General features: G+C 36.4%; 1 protein-coding gene across 6 annotated transcripts in view; it reads left to right on the top strand.

The window, feature by feature from the left end:
- Positions 1-17741, top strand: part of LOC127868994 (caskin-2-like) — a 187613-nt gene extending 169872 nt beyond the window's left edge. For 5 of the 6 annotated variants that reach the window (XM_052411234.1, XM_052411231.1, XM_052411233.1 and 2 more), the window contains 7 exons: positions 1167-1376; positions 5331-5543; positions 6322-6460; positions 6779-6997; positions 7668-9521; positions 10085-10157; positions 12254-17741. In XM_052411234.1, coding sequence (XP_052267194.1) covers positions 1167-1376; positions 5331-5543; positions 6322-6460; positions 6779-6997; positions 7668-9521; positions 10085-10157; positions 12254-12377 — 2832 coding nt within the window. In that variant the 3' untranslated portion in view covers positions 12378-17741. The remainder of the gene's footprint in view (positions 1-1166; positions 1377-5330; positions 5544-6321; positions 6461-6778; positions 6998-7667; positions 9522-10084; positions 10158-12253) is intronic. The other variant, XM_052411232.1, reaches the window with a different exon arrangement.
- The last annotated feature ends 4410 nt before the right edge of the window (positions 17742-22151 follow it).

The raw sequence follows: 22151 nt of genomic DNA, 5'->3' as shown, positions 1-22151 counted from the left end.
TCGGTGCCTTCAGCACTTTGATATGTTAATATTAACACCCAGTGTATTGTAGTTGCTTTTGTGTCCTATCAGTGTGTGGTTGGGTTATTACAAGATTTCGGAATAAATATATGAAAGTTCTCTCAACCCTTGTGTACATAGCAGTTGGTTCTATGATACTGTTACCTAAGTACACATCAAATATATTTATAAAAAAAAAAATTAGGCCTACATTTAAACTTAGTGGTTAGTATTGTTAATTTCAATTCTGAAATTCTTCCAGTTTTACTGATTTTTTTACTCAATGGGCAACATATAAATGTTTTGTTATTGGTCTAGGACAAATAACTATTGACTGACTTCATTGTGCTAATAACTGTAATATTGGAAATAAGAGCTGACTGGTTCACATTAGTTATCTTGATGCAAGCATTACTGACACTTGCTGGCATTGATACTAAATATGGAACATTAAACAGTGCAAAACTCTTCCTCAAGACATTTAGATGTAAGGCAATCAATGGATATGTTGTAAAAGTGCTCTGACTGTTTACATACAGTATATTGTGTTCAAAATACTAAGAAGAGCATACTTGTATGTATATCCATTATTAAAAATATATTATACCATGATTGTTTTCTCCTAAGGTATCATTTCAGTATGAATAAATGTTTCTTGTGTATCTTGTATTTGTTGATGGATAGATTCTGAAAAGGTTTGGTTTGAAGATTTTCAACTTGTATGAAAGTGAAGAGAAAAAGAAAAGTTGTTATTGTTTGCATAGCCATATTAAATATGTTATCAAGCATTCCCAGTTGTATTAATTCTTTCAGTGCTGGCACCAAATTTTAAAGGCCTTTGCAAACAGTTTGGATCTTGATCAGACACCACAAAACGTGACATCTGATCAGGATCCAAACTGTTTGCTATTCTGATAGTATTCTTTGAAAAAAATCGAAGAAAATGCTAATTTTAGAAATTCAGCAGACAACATTTTAGCAGAAGACAAATTTCCCAGAATGCAAAGGGTTAAGCACAACCAGAATTATCCACAGAGAAGGCTTTTAATTATTTTAACTACATACACGTAGTAAGGTAACTTGTAAATAATCAGTATGTAATCTAGCATTCATTTTGCGCTAATTTAGTCAACATAAAATATTAAAAACTACTCATATCTTGACAGGGTCACCATAACTACGTGAACGTGCATGTGAACAACCAGTACCGTCTGTCTGGCACGAGTTACGAGTCAGGGGTCTCCTCTAGACAAAGCTACCACAGCACATCGAGTTCGAGTGTTGGAAGTCTCGACAGACTCGAGGAGAGTGGGTACTCAAGTCAGATCAACGTGGCGGAACTCTTCCAGGCTGGCGTGCCGGTAAGAACAGAATCTGTGAGTTTTTGAAAAAGATGTCCATTTGGGGTTAAGGGCATGGGACTGTTGTTTCAGCCAATATAATAGTTACAAACTCCATGCTTTACTGGCCTAACATTATGCAGCCTTCGACGTTGATATAATACTGTAAATCTTTGAAACTGTTACCTTTTATTCTGGCTTTGAAGTAAGTTTTCTTATATCACCCATAGAAGATCATTTAAGGTGAGGGGTTTATTGGGTTGGTGATGTTTGACACTTAGACAATATTGTTGTATTCATTTTTTATCTACCATAAGTTGCAATGTAAAGAGCACCGCCATTTATAGCGCACCCTGTTTTTTAAATTCCAAAATGTATAAAAAAAATATATCAAAAGAACTTGCAAATCAGACCAAAATGGCTGCCATTTTACTATAGCACAATCAGATAATCCAGGTCATTGGAAAGCTTAATAGAGGAAGCGTCATTATGATAAGGAGCTTGGGTTGTATAGCACTATATTTTTCTGACAATCTGACTTTGAACTTCAAATACTGGTACCTGTAATTGAGCATTAATAATTTACCTCCTATCATGGAGACAGTTCCATTTCAATAGAATACCTTTTTGCATGATGCATCCAGTAACTATACAATAATACTTGTAATACCGGTAATTCCCTCTTCTTTAAACCAAATACTGGTGAACAATGAAGCAGATAGTCTATCTTTACAAGACGATCAAACTGTATTTTAAGCATATAAAGATATCTACATCTCTCTTGATACAATTTTCTAGACATCTTTCCCATTTCTGGAAACAGCTGCCTGATTGTCCCATGCAGTAACAGGGTTGTTTATGACCATATTATGTGCTTACTTCAGCATTTCTGGATATGAGTGCCATGTTTCTGAGAATAAATGTGTGTTTGTGGACATTGTCATGTAATACAGCTTACTCCAGCATTTGTCAGATGAATCACTTACTTGTTCTTTTTTAGTCCTTAGCATTTGGTATTGTCTGTCTCTTTACATAACAGAAAGCTCATGTGTATTTCAAATGCTTTCCAGATTTGTACCACCTTGTTCATGTATCATTTTAAATTAGCACTAATAATCACTATCTGGAGACCGCCTGTTTTTCAAAGGAGAAATGAACTTTATAGGTCAAAGGTCAATATTATAAAGACTGCAACTTCAGCATTAATCAGGTAGTTTAAAAATAACTTGTTTCAAATGATCAGGTGTGGAGACAGTCTGTTGTGAACACCTGTGCGCCCAACACAGATGTCATGGCAACACAAATAGAGTTCAAACACAAGCTTATCCAGACTAGCTTTATCATTCATATTATGCAGTTTAAAAAAAAGTGCCACAAAATATTTGTGTGTTGAGAAGGTGTGCATGGAAGGTGTGCATGGAAGGTGTGCATGCAACTCCTGTGTCCAAAACCTTAAAGGTCAATGTAACACTTTAAGGGCAAATTCAAATATGACAAACCTGAGGTCACACCTGCGTCAGTATTTCCATGTGGAGATGATAATGGTAGAACCATGTTTCATCCCATGTAGGGTATCTGTGACACAATCTAGTTTAACAATGCAGAGTCTTATTAAGACTCCTCGATGTTTTATAATGTTATTTATTTTCAAAGTCAAGGTCATAATTAAAGATCCATATTATATTGTCAAACTGTTCTGAAGCAGCATTTGTACCAAGAGTTGGGTATTGATTGCCTGAAGGTAGAGGAATTTCAACTTAATGTACAGATGTTTCTATGAACTATACAATGTCACACTATATTACTGAACACTGAACATGTGCCATCTTTATCATTGAAAGCTTGGGTGTGTCAACCAGCCAGTTGTGCACATTTTTACCCTCACTTATAAAGGTTTAATAGTGTACCATAATTCTGCAAGGTAGATAACAGCACCCTTTGCTTGAACAAAGCAGCATAGCAGTTTAGTATATTGGGTAGTGGAATGGCATACTCTTTGTTTTCTTGATCATCAACTGAGTTATTCGGCGTAAGCTGCATAAGCCAGCTTTTCACCTTAGCCTGACCTTTGTAAGTGTCCAATAAAATTCCAATAAAATTTCCCGCGGCTAGGTACGAATGAATACACTTCATTTATTCCATTGGCTGATTTGAGTATACCACCAGAACATTGGAAACATATCCGCGTCTTTGTAACACTGTTTTACTGTATGAAACAATTTTATCTCGAATGAAAAGGCTTAATAGATAGAACAGTTTTACACTCAATTCTCGACATCAATACAGTTTGTGCGTACACCTTTTATTTTCAGAGTATTACCAGCGCAAGAGCGTTTATACTTAAAAGGCTATGTTCTCATATTTAGTACTTACTTCCTTATTCCTGTCAACATGTTAACATGTAAAAGTATAAAGAGCAATGGAAGCGAGGCCTCACTTTAAAGCATTGCATTTCAACCCGCGAGGTATATCGGGTCAATTCGCGGACATTCAGAGTTTATATACAGGTCATCACCGGAGTTGGCGGCCAGTAAAATAATCGTTATATAATAAAGACGCTATCCGTGAACTAGGTGACCTGGAATTTCTTTAGACCAGAAATATGTTAAATGAAGATATTCAGCAATATAATTATGGTATGTAAATAATAGATTCTTAATGTGTTTTCAACAATACAATGATAAATATTATTGTTGATAAATTTAACAATAATTATTCGTCCATATTGCCTAATGTACTAAAGTGATATTATGAGCATGTAACAGTTTATAGGTGTCTATCGCAACCGTTGATTATTTTTGATGTTTCTACTTCATATACACTTATATTAATTAATGCAGCATCATCATACTGAAACAATATACCAGAAAGAGAAAAATAATGCATTTGAATATCAACCGTACTTTCGTTTGACAACTGATCATGCGTTTACGAGTTGAACCTAAATTTAGTTTTAGTGCAGATTTGTTCATACGACACAAAGACACGAAATTGTTTTACGGATCATTTCAGCTTACAGGACTGGGTGGGTCACGTAAGAATATCGAATATAAAATATATTTTTATAAACAACTGGTAGCAAGGTGAGTTGCAGATAATTAATCAGTAACCACATTTTAACTAACTATTTTGACCTGTTAATTCTTTTCAGCTCAATTCAACAGTGCAAAATGCCCATAATATCACTTTAAGTATTAGCACGATGATAATTGATACTGTTAATAATCGAATCAAATAGCAATGCCCGACAAACCACTAAAACAGGTTTGTTCGAAGAACGCGCCTATAAATACGGATACTTCTCGTGTGGCCGGTTGACTCATTTGTTTAAATTTCACTTCCATTCTTCTTTTGGTTTTCTGTTTTGTATCTATAGGTTTATGACCAGCAATATGTTATAATGTAAAATAAGCCGCGAAAACTCCCCGTAACATCCCGTACTGCGTGAGATGCAGCTAAGAACTGCACAGAAAAAGACATTCGCTATACTTGATCTCATTCATTAAACTATTTACGCCGTATATCTTTTTTAAAGATATTTCTTGTTTTGATAATGTGCTTGGTATTAACCCTTTGCATGCTGGGAAATTTGTCGTCTGCTAAAATGTTGTCTGCTGAATTTCTAAAATTAGCATTTTCTTCGATTTTTTCAAAGAATACTATCAGAATAGCAACAGTTTGGATCCTGATGAGACGCCACGTTTTGAGGCGTCTCATCTGGATCCAAACTGTTTGCAAAGGCCTTCAAAATTCGGTTCCAGCACTGAAGGGTTTAACTGTTCTGAACAGTTTGCCGCACTCTGAACACTGATGGAGTATTAGAATCCAACTTAAGATTCATAAAAAGCTGATACAGATGTGTAAAGTGTAGTCTCAGATTAGCTTTTGCTGTCTTCACTGGCTAATCAGGGACAGCACTTTACGCACACGCATTGAGTCCAATTTTGCAAGAGCTGAGCTTATATCAATTTTTTCTACTGTTTTATTTAGGACCACGAAGTTCTACGAGCATGGTTACGGGACCTGAACTACGAGGAATACTACCAGAACTTCGTGGGAGCTGGCTACGACATGCCAACCATCACCCACATGACCCCGCAGGATCTTACCGCCATTGGGATCTCCAAACCTGGCCACCGAAAGAAACTAAAGACCGAGATCGCCCGCCTCAATATTCATGATGGGATCCCAGACTTTAAACCAGTAGGTTCAGGGACAAATAATAACTGCTTATATTATAAGTTTCTATGCATGTTAAAGTCATGTTGCATATGCTTTTTTTTTAGCTAAAGATGAGCTGAAATTACAACAGACTGTGCTGCAATTCTGATATACTAAGAGAATGTATTGTTCATCACATTTGTGTCACATGAGCCTATGTTCTTCTTCAAATCATGTAAGAACACTTCCTGCAGATTTTCGTGTCAGAAATTCTGTCTTACAACCTGCCAAAATTTGCTTTATAAAACAGAAAATTACTGGACCACACGAATCAATTCTTCATCTCTCATAGGTATTTTCATTGTTGTTAACATGCCCAGCAATAATTTCACATGATCCTGTTCAGCCATTGGACTTCATCCAACACTTACAATTACAACATCAAACACTGACAATTAAAGCTTGCATTGTAGAACTAATAAAAAACAAATAATATATTTATTGTAAATTCTGCTTGGCATAGTTAAATTCTCTCACATGGATGATTATAAATGATAAATCCTAAAGTGTCTTAGTTACATAGAACTACTGTTTGTTCCTTACTCCTGAATGAATTATTAATAGTCCACATAAAGAACATGTTGTTTTATATGTTTTGTGCACACTAGCACGTCATCTAGCCTCTGAACATTTCTTGTCACTGACAAGACGGGATTATTTATTGCTTAAGACTTTCTGTGACTATAACCACAAGAGAGTTAGGCAGAAAAATATCAACAATAAAAAATAGAACAAATATTTTGTATTGTTTTGATTTTAGAACGACCTCTACGATTGGCTGAGAATGTTGAATCTGGAGCAGTATTACAATACACTGGCCAATCAAGGCTATGACAACATTGACTATGTGATAGACATTACATGGGAGGATTTGGAAGAAATAGGAATTCAGAGATTAGGTATGCAATAATCAGCATTTATATTTTCCACTAAACACGAAAAGTGGTACATAATATAAGATTTGTATTAAAACACATTCCAACAAATGGTCAGAGGAATGGAATAACTTTTGAAATATGCTGCCATCTATCTGTCTTCTTTAGATAATTATTCCACTCAGGCAGATTTCATTATTGGCTGTTTTTCTTACAAAACATCCTAGAGAAAATACTCCACTGTAAACACATTTATTATTGACTGTAAAAGAAGCATCCTAATTCCCCTCTGCTTGTTCACCAATCCTCATTATACATATTTTATTCCCATCATAAACGCAGGCCATCAGAAGAAGATAATGTTGGCCATCGATCGACTGAAGAGAATTCTCTCTGGCTCAAAGCGATTGTCCACTGTGGATGGCCGAGATGCAGGGGAGGTGTTAGAGCCCCCCATGGCATGTGTTCGCTGGTCCGGGGAAAGGTCATCCCCACCCCCTCCGGCTCCACCCCAGTATAATGAGCTGCCTGCGTATCTCAAACCTCGGCGATCTTCATCAGGTACATGTAGATCATGGTTGACTTTTGTGAATAAAGTCTGTGTTTTCTCTTGAAAGTTAGTATTGTTTGAATGAAAGGCTTACTTTTAATATAAGAATGGCCTCATATTTCTCTGGAAAGACAGTTTTGTGTGCATGAAATGCTGACTTTTAATAAAAGATAAGTGCATTAAGTCTAATCTGCGATGTAATATATATAAAAAGAAATGCATAAGAAGTGTAATTACAGCCAAATGGAATCAAGTCATCTGCTGTTTGTGTTTGATATATACTGAATACATATATTTATCACATGTATTTTGTGAGTTGTTTTATAAAACCATTTTGAACCTGTTTAAGATAACGTGTTTAGTATTTTCATTTCCTATTTTTCTTTGACTGAAAATTTGCATGGCATTATTTTTCTTGCTAGCATATTAAAATTAATTAACTTTTTTTTGTAACTTGATTGATAAAATATGTTTAATTTGACAATGCATTTCATATCATTAATGTCAATAATTTAAAGATGAAACACAAGATGTGGTTTTAAAATGAAGTTTATTAAAATTATTACATCATTAATCATTAGATTGATTTTTTTAGATGTAATAAATTGTGAGCTTAAGTATTTTCATCAGATATCATTGATCTTCTTTGTTTCAAAATGTGTTTCTTGTGTTATAAACTAGGTGACAGTCTAAGTACAAACAGCAGTGGGGAAATGAAGTCAATGAATCAGCATCTGGAGTCAGAGTATGCCAACACCAACAGCATGCAACCAAAACCACCATCTGTGGTGCCCATATTGGTCAAGCGGTCAATGTCACAGTCCGCGCCAAACGGAATATCTGACACAGACCCAGTTACAGGACAGAAGATGTGTCAGTCATTCCATGCACCACCAGATAGAACGTCCGACTATTCTGATCGTGAAAGCACGCCAACTGGGGACAGCATTGAGCACATGTCAAGGTCACCGGTTACCAGCAGTGCCCAAGTGGCCCCACTTGTTGCGGCCAAGCCTAAACCGGTAGCCATGATTATTGCCAAAGCAAAGCAGTCGAGTAGGGAAGGATCACCCGACATTATTGACGTTGAAAAGCATGAGGCTGAACGTAATATGGACGGGTATAAGAGCCCTGTGAAGAATTTGGAAGGTTTTAAATATCCGTTGGCAAGCAACGGCAGTTTGAAACGCAGGACAGGGGAGCATATTTACGATATCCCTCAGTTGGGACCGCCTAGGACTGTGAGCAATTACGTGAATTATCCAACCATGTCGGTTCAGCCGAACCCAAGTAGCCCCCTGCACGTCAGCACGGGCTTTAACTACAGTCAGCAGGCAGGCTCACCCCAGTCATCACAACAGAACTCGCCCGGAGCCCGCAATAAGAAGGCTCCTCCACCACCACCCAAACGCACAGCGTCCATCAAATCGATGGAAATTGCTCATGGTAACAGAAACAGTGGCCCTTCTCTTAGTCTTAGCACAGCTTCCACTACTAGCCCTAGGACTTCTGTTCTATCGCCACCACCTATTCAGCAGAAACCACAAGTTGCCCAGGCCCAGGCATTTGTTAACTGTGTTCAAAGTCTTTCTGAACGCTTCGGGAAAATGAGTGAGGAGAGTGGTTCAGGGGATGGTGTGAGTTCGGATAGCGAAGAACTGCCCCCTGCGCCTCCAGTTGCTATGGAAATAATAGAGCCAAAGATTTCTAATTATGGACTTTTGGGTAAGAACGATAAGGCAACTTCGGGAGAGTATATGCTTCAGCAGAGACTCAAGAGGGAAAGTTCATCAAGTGCTAGTCCTGGGAATAACAGTGTTGAAAGTGCGTTTGGAGTTAAGTTACGGCAGGCTTCACAAATGCAGACTTTGGCGAATGAAATATCAATAAAGCAACAAAGTACAACCAGCACTCCGTCAAACATTCATTTGCCAGAACCCATTGTAGCCAGTGCTAACACTCAGAATGCTCAAGAACGTGTTCAGAACACAGACTCTGTAAGTAAAGACAGTGCAAATGGTACCAAAGACGTTAATAAACCCAATGGCACTGATAAACATCGCAAAGACTCAACGAGTAGCGGTGAGCTCAGTTCCTCCACCTCTAGTTTAGACTCTAATACGTTACCTTTTGCCAATGAGAATGTGGGCACTATAAAACAGCGGGCCCAGCAGGTTAAACCCTCTCTAGTCATGTTCATGGAGGATGGTGCCCAACCCCCTGAGGATACCCAGGGAGGGGACGTATTTGCTGACAACACTGACACCATGCGCAGGGTACCCAACAAGCTGCCAAAACCACAGCAACCAGCAGTGCAGCATTTACAGCAGCAACAAACTGTGCCAGCTAAACCTCAGTCACCCCAAACACAGAATCAAACTTTAAAATCGCAACCGCAGCAGCAACAACAACAACAGCAAAATTGCATTGGTGTTCAAAGACCTCAGCAACAGCAGCAGCAACAACAGCAGCAGTATAATGCCAGTGTAACTGCTTCGTATGCCCCGAGTGCTCAAGCAGTTTCCCAGGGACAAGGTAGGTTACATTGGGGATATATTTAGTGGTTTGTTATCGGATAATTAAGTAAGATGGGCTTCATTAATTGATAGTATCTAGTATAAAGCACTGGTTTTGATCGTTGAATTGAAATTAATAAGATAGTTATTAACTTTATTGCTACCAAATTATGTAACATTGCTAGCCATGTAGTCTCATCCTGATTATGTGCACTTGTACAATGTAACTTATGTAAGATTGGTTTAGAAACAAAGATAAGAGGGAATCTGTGAGCTCTTTCAACATTTGTTAATACGCTTTTGATAATTAATCATGTTATCTTGAAATGGTTAGAAACCGTGTATTTTTAATTAACGTGAGGTATAAGTCTTAATTATAATATAATTATCGTGACATATTTATTTGTTTTAAAAAATATGACAAAGTCTCATTTGATTTGTCTTAAATAAGTAAATATTCTAAAATAATAACATTTTAATCATAAATTTACCATTCCATCTTACAAACCACACATTCTTGTCTGTGTTTTTTTCAATGTCAATTTCATCTAATTAACTGGTACATTCTTTCTCTGTTTTCAGGTTCAACGCAGCAGTCCCCTACAAAGAAACCTGGACCAAAGCCAGCTGTGTCGCCAAAACCTCAGCCTAAAGGGTAGGCTGCTTTATGTTCATTTAAATTTTACATTTTGCTTTCATATGTGTTTGGACAGAGAATAGAACAGTACGTAAGAGTTACTTACATATTGATGTTTATCTTTAAAGACATGAACAGGCAAGTCTTTGCAAATGCTTTAATATATATGTTAAAGCTGATCAAGATAAACCTTTCTATATTCTTCTCAAGTCCTACTATTATGTTTTTCTATAATTCCCATGGTTTGAGCTCGACTAAGGTGAGCTTTTATGATGGTCTTATGTCGCATTTTGTCTTGTGTTTGTTTACCCTCTTTAGGCCACAGTAACTATACAATCTTCATGAAACTTGGTCAGATAATGTATGCCATTAATATCTGGTCATGATCAAAATTTGGGGTCATGTGGGGTCAAAAACTAGGTCACTAGGTGAAATTTAAAAAAGCTTGAGAATACTTTTGAGGCCATATTTATTGCCAAATCTTCATGAAATTTGGTCAGAACATCTGTCTCAATGATAACTCAAGTTAGTTCCAAACTGGGTCGTATGGCGTCAAAAACTAGGTCACTAGGTAAAATTGAAGAAAAAGCTTGTGAACACCATAGAGTCCATATATATTGCCCAATCTTCTTGAAACTTGGTCATAACATTTTTCAAGGCAATTTCTCAGTTAAGTTTAAAACTTTGTAATGTGGGGCGAAAAGGTCACAAGGCGAATTAAAGAAAAAAGATTTGAACACTCTATAACCGTCTTTTATTTCCAAATTTTGGCACAAGAGTTTATCCAGAAGTTTTTATTTTATCGCAGTTCCTTTGAAACTGGGATGAAAAGAAGTTTAAACAATACTTTGCATTTGATATAATAAAATGTACAGGCTTGAACTATAAAGACTTGGTCAATTCAATTATTAGCTCGACTATTATATATGAAATATATATAGTGGAGCTATCCTACTCACCCCGGCGTCTGCGTTAGCGTTAGCGTGCAAATGTTAAAGTTTTCGTTCTACCCCAAATATTTTCTTTGTCTCTTGACATATTGCTTTCATATTTTGCATACTTGTTTACCAACATGACCCCAACCTATAAACAAGAGCAGACAATTCTATCAAGCATTTTGTCATAATTATGACCTCTTTTTCACTTAGAATATGCAGCAAATGTTAAAGTTTTCGTACTACCCCATTTATTTTCATTGTCCCTTGACATATTGCTTTTATATTTTGCATACTTGTTTACCAACATCACCCCAACCTATAAACAAGAGCAGACAATTCTATCAAGCATTTTGTCATAATTATTGCCCCTTTTATACTTAGAATATGCATATTATTGATATATCTATGTTAAAGTTTGCGTACTACCCCAAATATTTCCTACATTCTTTGACATATTGCTTTTATATGTGGCATACTTGTTTACCAACATGACCCCAACCTATTAACAAGAGCAGACCACTGTATCAAGCATTTTGGCATAATTATGGCCCCTTTTACACTTAGATAAGTGAACATTTTGCTTAAATTGCCATAACTTCTTTATTTATGATCATATTTTATTATTACTTTGACAAAACAACACTTACCTGAATACCACAATGGATTCCACCCAAACAATGCCCCACGCCCCTACCCAGAATCCCCCCTCCAAACCTATTCCCCCATTTTTTTTTTTTTTAAACATCATCTAATAAATTACCACACCCCACATTATACCCCCCTCTCACCCCCCACCCCCCCTACCCCCCCACCCCCCCCCCCCCAAAAAAAGATTTTTTTTTAAACATCATCTAATAAATTACCCCACCCCACCTTAAACCCCCCTCTCACCCCCCCCCTACCCCCCCAAAAAAAATAATTTTTTTTTTCCTTTTTTTATTTTTGAAAGATTGTCTAATAAATTATTGAATATGAACAATTTCCCCATGATGGCTTACGTTATACTGTCAAGCACTCGAATAGTTGAGCGCGCTGTCCTCTGACAGCTCTTGTTTTTTCTGCTATTATGATACTTAAACCATATTTATTACAAGGACAATATTTTGTGTGTTAGAACTTAATGTAAATAACATTTAATATGTTTACTTAATCCATATTTGCACGGTTATCTTGCAGCCAAGCAGCCCAGGGTGGGGCAAATGGCAAGCGGTCTGGGGACGTGTTGTCAGAGATAGACAACATGCTGCAAGGACTGACGGACGAACTGGATGCCATGTTGGAGTTTGAACTGACAGAGTGAGCCACCAGAGCCCCCTTTGAGTGACTACAGCTGACAGAAATGCGTTGGAAAGTGTCAGTGTCACGGTGTAAAACGTGCATTCATTGCTTTTTGGTAAACATGAATGCCAGTCAACATTAGTGTCATGCTGAAGAAAACAAAAAGGGAAGATTCAAATTTGGATTTACACTAATTGGAACTTGCTTAACATGGACAGAAAGTGTGCATTTTCCTTCCAGCTTGATCCTACCAGTATGGCTGTTGAGTTATATGATAAGTCATGGTTTGAAGTAAATTGTAGCAACTACCCAGTTAAGGTGCCAATACTGCTCATTCAGGGTTTTCAATTCGTGGTAAACTGTGATACGACTGAGCTAGTCAGGGTGGGTGTGAGGGTCGAGGTCAGAGTGAAACCATGGTACCCTAGTGACTTCCTTGCCAAGTGTATCGAGAACAAGGTCTGAAGAAGCAAAGGCATTATTATTTGAGTATACATGAGACAGTTTCTGGAAAAACTGGGCTAAATTCATGTGCGCATAGATAGGCCAGAATAATCTATGCAGTCACTGGCTTAACTAGGACAACGCTTTCCACTGAGATTGAATTTTCTTTTAGAGGAGACTTTCATTTAAACAAAAGATGTCTTTAAAGTGAAAACTATACTTTTTGGACATGCATTAAGGCCATTTTTGTGGAACCAGGTCCAATATGTATTTGAGCATTGACCGACTTCCACAGTACATGAAGATTACAAGAGCAAGTGATTGTCTTTATTATTGTTATGCTGACAGCAATCTAACTGAAAAAAAACATGTTTTCATCACAAATGTTTTTTCATACTGATGTTTATTATATGTTGTAAAATGTACTACACTAGTTACATTTTGTTTCTATTGGTCGTTTTGTTTATATCAAAACAGATTGAAAAAAAATCATCAGAGCAGGCTATTAAGATTTTTCATATAAGATCATTGCTTAGGGGAGATTTTTGTCAGAACATAACGGAAATGCAGGTTTTGATGGTCTTTTACAAGAAAGCAGCTTTGTATCAGGCAATAAACGCGCTGGCATTTAATCATAGGGCCTTGATTGGAGCTTCTGATATGTTCTTGTAAACTTCTATGTTCTTATCTCCACAAGTGGAGATAAAGGAAGGAACTAAACGAAGGATGTACCTCTTATATCTCAGCACACATTCAATTTTTTTTATCTTGGGGATGATTTTGCTAAAGTTTAAACCTGAGGCTGTCGGAGGCATCATCCACAACTTGTAACGATTTTAGCATCACTTATATGCGATAAGATGGCAGATGGATATTTATTTGCAAATGTCCGTTTCTTGATTAGCTATTAAATTTAGTGCTTAAATGAAAGCAATTTATTGAACATGCCAGCCAGTTTGATGAAATCTCTGAAATGTATGTTACTTTATTTTGTGAATATTTGACAATATTTATAAGCTTAAACGAATAATATTTCCACACAAACAAAAATTATGAATTTTTAAACCAATTAATTGCATGTTTATTTAAATACTTAATGCAAAAAAGGGGCGTATGCCATACATGGCCAGATCAGCCTGCACAGTGAGACTATATGAATGTGCAGGCTGGTCTGGAGCTAGGCTGGCTGCATATGACCTAAGACCTATGTTTGAATGAAGCTACTGGTTTACCATATTGCTGTACTTTAAAAATGAAAAATGCATTAATGTTATTTCATAATGTGAAAAGCCTTTAGATATTCATTTTAATGTCTTATCTGCTGTGGATTATCCTTGGTGTCGGGCAAATGCTATAAGTCAACAAATCCAGTTAAAAATAAAGAGGAGAAAAATATACGCTGCTAGATCAACATAAAAAATTATTATTTCATAGATTACAAATAGGATTTAAATTTATTGGCAAAATGATGATGATTGTCTATGAAGATACCTACAGACCTTCTTTTTTCCTATTTTTTTAAATAGGATGATAAAATAGGCAAAACTGTACAGTCAAATAGCTATTCTTCATCTTGTGAAATTGCATAGCTGTTCTTCATTTGTTGAAAATGCGTCTGGGAAATTGGCCATGTGACGCAAATACAACTGTCTGTTTTCATTTGTGGAGTTCATTTCAGAATTAGAAAGTCAAATATTTGGTTCAGAGGTTTTAATTAAAGTAGGAACAAACATTGAATGAATACATTTCAATACAAAATGAGAGGTTCAAATTTGTGGCAGTTATACACAAGATCGAAATTCTGCACCACATAAAACATTGATCCGTTCAGGTCAATGAGTACCTAGTTAATGGACTGATTATACAATTTTAAATGCTTATAAATACAATATTTAAAGAATATGTTCACCCTTCTTGATAGTTTTTCTTCTGTTTTTTTTAAGATGGGAAATTATTGTAACTATTTTCTACCAACCTAGAGTTACTTACACCAAACATGAATTTATTAGTGAAACTTGCTTGTGGTAATCATTAGTATTTCAATCCTACATCTCATCCAATATGCCTGTTGGGAACTCATTGATATCCTATCTTTCGATTTCGAAGAATGGATATTGAAATGTTAGAGCCATGTTGTATGATATAGTATTTAACAGCATCTCTTCAATTACAAATAATTGTTGTGCACACTTATGATGAATAATGGTTACACATTTTGCTTAAATTTTTTTAATGAAGCCATGTTTCATAGTTTTCTTTAAAATCGACTTATTATGCTTATTCAGAAATTCTTTGTGAAGATTTGTTTTTGAAGTCTGCCAGTTTGACTGATTGTAAATATTTTGACTGAAGATAGTGTTAACAGACCTTTTAAAACTTTCATCTACATGTATGTAACATTGCTAGAAATCAATTATTCATGCATCTCTTGTATTCACTGCATATTTTAACCTGTAATATTGTATATTATGTATATAAGTCATGTAAACTGTTGTAAATAATTATTTATTTAATTGTTACAGATCAAATGTGTTTTAGCGATTTTACCTGGTGGAGTTTCACTGTTTTCTAATGTGCTTTACATTTTTTTAAATATTTTATAATCATTTGAGCGGTGTTCTGTGAAAACCTGGCTTAATGCATGTGGGTTAGTGTGGTCCTAGATTAACATGTGGGTTAGTGTGGTCCTAGATTAACATGTGGGTTAGTGTGGTCCTAGATTAACATGTGGGTTAGTGTGGTCCTAGATTAACATGTGGGTTAGTGTGGTCCTAGATTAACATGTGGGTTAGTGTGGTCCTAGATTAACATGTGCTGTCCACACTGGCAAATCAGGCACATAACTTATCGTTTTTATGAAATATTTCTTTAGAAGGATGTTTATGCGTAACCAAAATCCAGTTTAAACTTAACACTCATGTATTAAGCCCAAATTTCCCGAAGCAAGGCTCATTTGGGCATATGTATTAATATGCTTTTATTTCATATCTTTTCATTACACTCTTTATTATCATTAGACAATTGTCAGAACAAACAAAGAAAATATTAATACTGTTTCTGTTAATAAAAGAAGCTCACAGAAGTTCATAATAGATTGATTATGATAGCATTCTGCATTTAATGTTCATTTCCTAAATTTCAACCATGTTATTGATGTTTGAATACTGGACTGTGTTTATTGTCTTTTAATATGACCTCCAGCAAACTAAATAAACACATTTTCTCCTAAGTCTTCTATATTGATAAAATGTTGAAATCAGGTCATATTGCAGCTATGGCATAATTACATGTATGTTGATTTCTCAAATGAATTTACAATTCTTTACGAATATAATTATTACAAGCGGATTGTTAAAAAATATTGCATCTTGTTAAAATTTTATTTAAATTGATTTTTTCTCTACCAATACAAATCATAATTTCACTGATAAGTATATAATAACATCTGGCCATTATAATAATCAAAATCCAATTCAACTTAATCATGGTTGAGTATTTGTTATTGGATTGTGTTTCCGGTTTATCTCCAGATTACACTCACAAGGGAGACAACCATTTTTATTACAGAAATTGTATAACAAGTATGCCCTTTCTTGAGATATTAAGCAAAAAGGAATGTCAAAATAATCTCGACTGTTCTCCAGCAATATATATTGAAACCTTTCATGGAATGAGAATTCATCTATTTATTTGGAGTTTTCTATGGGACAGAAAGTGTGCAGTTTGTTATACTGGTGCATTGTCCTATTTATTCCATTAATATTTTTGGAAACTACATCTGCATTGAACTAGTCACTGTAGAAGCTTTAATTATTTCAATTCTACTGGTATTCAGCATTTTCAATGTTCTTATAATCATTTTATAATCGGGTGCATAATATACTTGTGTTTCTTTGAATGCATCAACCAAACCGTTTCATTTTTATTATGCTCCCCCAAAATTTATTTTGGGGAGAGCATATAGTCGCCGCTTTGTCTGTCCGTGTTTGCGTCTGTCTGTCCGTCCGTGCACAATTTTTGTCTGGGCTATTTCTCAGCAACTAATGACTGGAATTCAATGAAACTTTATGGGAAGCTTCACTACCAAGAGGAGATGTGCATATTATCAGCGGGTTTTGGTCGGATGATTTTTCACAGAGTTATGGCCCTTTGAAATTTTCTATAAAAAAATTATTGTCCCCCCAACTACTGTGCCCTCAAGACGTTTCCTTTTATCTGAATATATAGTGCAATATTGTGACAAGAAAAATCTTTGGGGAGCTTCACCCGTCTCTGACAGTTTCTTGTTCTCACTGTGACTGACTGCCACTGTTACATGGGCCTATTAGTAACATATCTTAAAGACTTAGGGCCTTGTTTTAATCCTGTATCTATTACCTATATTGCATTGAAAAGTCTCCCTCTAGTTCATTTTTCTATGGGAGAAAAAATAATTGTGTTGTTTGGAAAGACATTGAAAGCATTCAATGGGAAGGGATAGAACTGGGACCTCATTGTTGAAAAGGGACACCATATCCATGTTAGCACATGATGGGCCCTTTAAACACTGGATGGGGTCATTCAAACTGATAAAATTGGGAATGCATATATATGATGTTTATTGACACATTGCTTAAGATTGATTGCCACATATATTGATCTTAATTGAAACATATGGAGGATTGTGTGTGAAACAATGGTATCTGAAATAGAAATATTCCCACGGTACTACAGTTTCAATATCTTCTTTCCATGTTTAGTTTTAATATTTATTGCATTGTGCAATATTGAGTGAATGTTCTGTCGTACACCAAGGTCTGAGCTGGCATAATGTATAACTTACTGTTTACTGTTCACGTTGTGTTGTTTTGTGCTATTTTTGTGTTTGTTAATTACCATAGTTGAGATATTTGTTTCTGACGGACATAAGCAAGAAAATGAAAATAAATATCTTAGAAATCTAGCATTGTTTTGTCATGTTATTTTAATTTATTCAATTGGGGGAGCACTTTAAATGACTAGAAACAGGTAGAACAGGATGTGTTGAAATACGTTCAGAAAAGAAGAACAAACATTGTATGTGGTAAGTGTGTGTGTTTATATATAGAGATTTAATTTTGCTCCTTTGCAAGAAACTGGTCTTTGCATTTAGTTTTTCTCCACGGCAGGGTCACAAAGGATTGCAAGAAACAAGTGCTCAAGGTGATGCAGTATTTACACTCATCGCAATAGCTCCGTGATCTCCACTAATGATGATGATTAATTATCTGCATTAAAAAATCAAGACCTACTACAGCATCCATCATAAGCAATTTTTAGGGACCTGGTGTCAAGATTTTCTTCCTTGTGTATACTGGCGTCCATGCATATTTGTTTGTTCTCCATTGCAGCAATCGTAACTAACACATTCGACATGTGCACAAGTGCTTAAGGAGATGCAGCCTAAGCAATCTTACATAATCTACTTAAGAGACTTACAATCATTTTTCAGACCTTTATATAGAGGCAAACTTGGCGTCACGTAGCCAGTGAATCGGAAAATGACACAGAAACTAAGAATATTGCTGAAAGCCCTACATAGTTGACAATATTTGGAATCATACATTAACTCGTCATTAACATAAATAATAGCTATCAGAGGTTTGAAACTCTATATTTGTGCAATATCTTCTTTATATGTCCCCCACTATAGTAGTGGGGGACAAATTGTTTTTGCCCTGTCTGTCTGTTGGTCTGTTGGTCTGTCTGTTTGCACCAACTTTAACATTTTGCAATAACTTTTGCTATATTGAAGATAGCAACTTCATATTTGGCATGGATGTGTATCTCATGACGCTGCACATTTTGAGTGGTGAAAGGTCAAGGTCAATGTCATCCTTCAAGGTCAGAGGTCAAATATATGTGGCAAAAATCGCTCATTTTATGAATACTTTTGCTATATTGAAGATAGCAACTTGATATTTGGCATGCATGTGTATCTCATGAAGCTGCACATTTTGAGTGGTGAAAGTTCAAGGTCAAGGTCATCCTTCAAGGTCAGAGGTCAATTATATGTGGCCAAAATCGCTCATTTTATGAATACTTTTGCAATATTGAAGATAGCAACTTGATATTTGGCATGCATGTGCATCTCATGGAGCTGCACATTTTGAGTGGTGAAAGGTCAAGGTCATCCTTCAAGGTCAGAGGTCAAATATATGTTGCCCAAATCGCTTATTTTATGAATACTTTTGCAATATTGAAGATAGCAACTTGATATTTGGCATGCATGTGTATCTCATGGAGCTGCACATTTTGAGTGGTGAAAGGTCAAGGTCAAGGTCATCCTTCAAGGTCAGAGGTCAAATATATGTGGCCCAAATCACTTATTTTATGAATACTTTTGCAATATTGAAGATAGCAACTTGATATTTGGCATGCATGTGTATCTCATGGAGCTGCACATTTTGAATGGTGAAAGGTCAAGGTAATCTTTCACAAGGTCAAGGTCATCCTTCACAAGGTCAAGGTCATATATAGGGGACATTGTGTTTCTCAAACACATCTTGTTATTTACAGTTGAAAAGTTCATAATAATATGTCCAAACTGGAAAAAATAGTGCGTCTGCCATTTTGTTATTTTTGACAGAAAGTAATATATTTCCTGCACAAAAAAATTACTAGTTAATGAATTAAATAAATATTCCTAACATTAATTATTAAATATATTTTTAAAATATGTTTGCAACAAAAGTATGTTTTACAGATTGGTTTGTTTTTTGCTACCTGGGCATATCAAGGCATGTTTGAATTTGGATCAAATGGTGTTAAAAACTTAAGATATGTCTTCAACTATGTATGTACCTTTATCTGTGAGGGCATCAGTAGTAAATGGCTCAGATTAATGAAAAAAACAAAAACAATTTTAGCTCACCTGATTGCTCAGGTGAGATTTAAGGATCGGTCTCAGGTGAGGTTTAAGGATCGGTCTTTGTCCGTTGCCGTCCGTCCACATTTCATTTGTAAACACTCTAGCATTCACATTTCTCAAGCATTCTTTTTATGTCCCCCACTATAGTAGTGGGGGACATATTGTTTTTGCCCTGTCTGTCTGTTGGTCTGTCTGTCTGTTTGCGCCAACTTTAACATTTTGCAATAACTTTTGCTATATTGATATTTGGCATGCATGTGCATCTCATGGAGCTGCTCATTTTGAGTGGTGAAAGGTCAAGGTCATCCTTCAAGGTCAGAGGTCAATTATATGTGGCCCAAATCGCTTATTTTATGAATACTTTTGCAATATTGAAGATAGCAACTTGATATTTGGCATGCATGTGTATCTCATGGAGCTGCACATTTTGAGTGGTGAAAGGTCAAGGTCAAGGTCATCTTTCACAAGGTCAAGGTCATCCTACAATGTCAAACATCATATAGGGGGACATTGTGTTTCACAAACACATCTTGTCTTGTCCATGACTCAGATGGACACACCTCCTCTCTGCTCAATATAGTAGGCAGGACTGCAGCGTGTTACATTCTCATAATCAGGGTGCAGGATCAACAAGGTACTCAGGGGTTTACACACGGGCTGGACAGAATGTAAACACACCATTAGAAACTTCATTTTTGCAAATATCTCAAGCTATTAAAATATATTTGCAAAAATCTTTAGTGCATCAAAAAATGTTTTTCTTGCAGTTTGTAAAGATTTAAGAATACATCCTTGAATACATCTGAAATCGGTCCTAAATGTGTGCATGTACAGGAATGCTGAACAAATTGAACCTTTAGCGAAGAACACAGGCTTATTAAATAAAATAATTCTGATTTATTTCAAATTGCCATAAGCAGCATTAAAACTGTCTTTTATGCACTAATTGAGATTCTTAGGATTTAAAAAAAAAGTTATTTGAAAAAAAAAAGCACCACTTACCGTTGTGTTTACATCCAGTAACATTTAATTGTGAACCCCACGAAGTCATGTGATCCTGCACCCTGTTAATGCAAGACTGACGGACAATGTTCTGACTGGCCAATGCAGAATATGGTGAACATATTGTGGGCTATGAGATTGTGGCCTGTTGGTAGCCTGAATATAAGGACATGTCCAGGTCTTGTGATCAGGTGGTTAGGGGCGTTTCTGTTGTAACATGGCTGCTACAGCAGCCACTTGGCAACTTGCTTTGCCTTGATTATCGTCTTTGCTTTTTTGAAGGTGGTTGATCTGTCATTCTACTCTTTTGTAGTGTCCACGGCTTTATTACCAAGTATGTTGCTGTAAGAAGGGACTCATTGGGCAAGTCCATATGGGGTCTGCATAGGGAGGACAATGCAGTTAACTTGTTTTTCAAGTCTGGCAGTGTAGAGCGCCAGCAGGACTGACAGCGCTGCTGAAAAACACAACACTGTTGGAGGATAGTGGACTGTGTACAATGTGGACTGCACCTGCTTTGAGCATAACCGCTTTAACCTTAGATTTGGTGGGGTATAGGCTGGGTGCAAGTGATAACTGGTCTCCTCTTCTTCATGAGTCCTGATGTAGATTATGGCTCCACTTCCTTGGACAGTTAAGTCAGCAAACCGGTCAGTGAGGAGATGAGTCGTGTTGAATTATTGGTAACAGCTGCGAATGTGTTCCATGGTGATGAACTAGTTTTCAGCATTGCTCAGAAAGTCTTCCTTGCCAATGCCAGGAATACTGCTGCGTATCTGGGGTCTTTCAGCATCTCTTCAGCCTGGGTTTTCAAGGTACTAGGGTAAAACCCTCGTCTGATGGATGAAGCTTCCTCTTGTCAGTTTTTAGCTCACCTGAGCACAACGTGCTCATGGTGAGCTATTGTGATCGCCTTTTGTCCGTCGTCCCTCGTGCGTTGTGCGTCCGTCGTCAACATTTGCCTTGTGAACACTCTAGAGGCCACATTTATTGTCCGATCTTCATGAAACTTGGTGAGAACATTTGTCCAAATGATACCTCGACCGAGTTCGAAACTGGGTCATGCTGGGTCAAAAACTAGGTCACTAGGTAAAAAAAACAAAAACCTTGTGAACACTGTAGAAGTCACATTTGATGCCCAATCTTCATGTAACTTTGTCAAAATGTTTGTATTAATGATATGTTGGTTAAGTTAAAAAATGGTTCCGGTCCATTGAAAAACATGGCCGAAATTCATCAAATTTGGTCAGAACATTTATTTCCTGGATACAATGGTTGAGTTTGAAAATGGTTAGGATCAGTAAAAATTATGGCTGCCAGGGGGCAGGGCAGTTTTGCTTATATGGCATTAGTTAAACCTTGTTAACACTCTAGGAGTCACATTTATTGTCCAATCTTCATGAAACTTGGTCTGAACATTTGTTTTTATGATAGCTAGGCTGTGTTTGAAAATAGTTTTGG

Source organism: Dreissena polymorpha, chromosome 2 (assembly GCF_020536995.1).
Source record: "Dreissena polymorpha isolate Duluth1 chromosome 2, UMN_Dpol_1.0, whole genome shotgun sequence".
NCBI classification, from domain to species: domain Eukaryota; kingdom Metazoa; phylum Mollusca; class Bivalvia; order Myida; family Dreissenidae; genus Dreissena; species Dreissena polymorpha.
The sequence above is the reverse complement of the archived record's forward strand: the minus strand, read 5'-3'. Positions and strand labels throughout refer to the sequence as shown.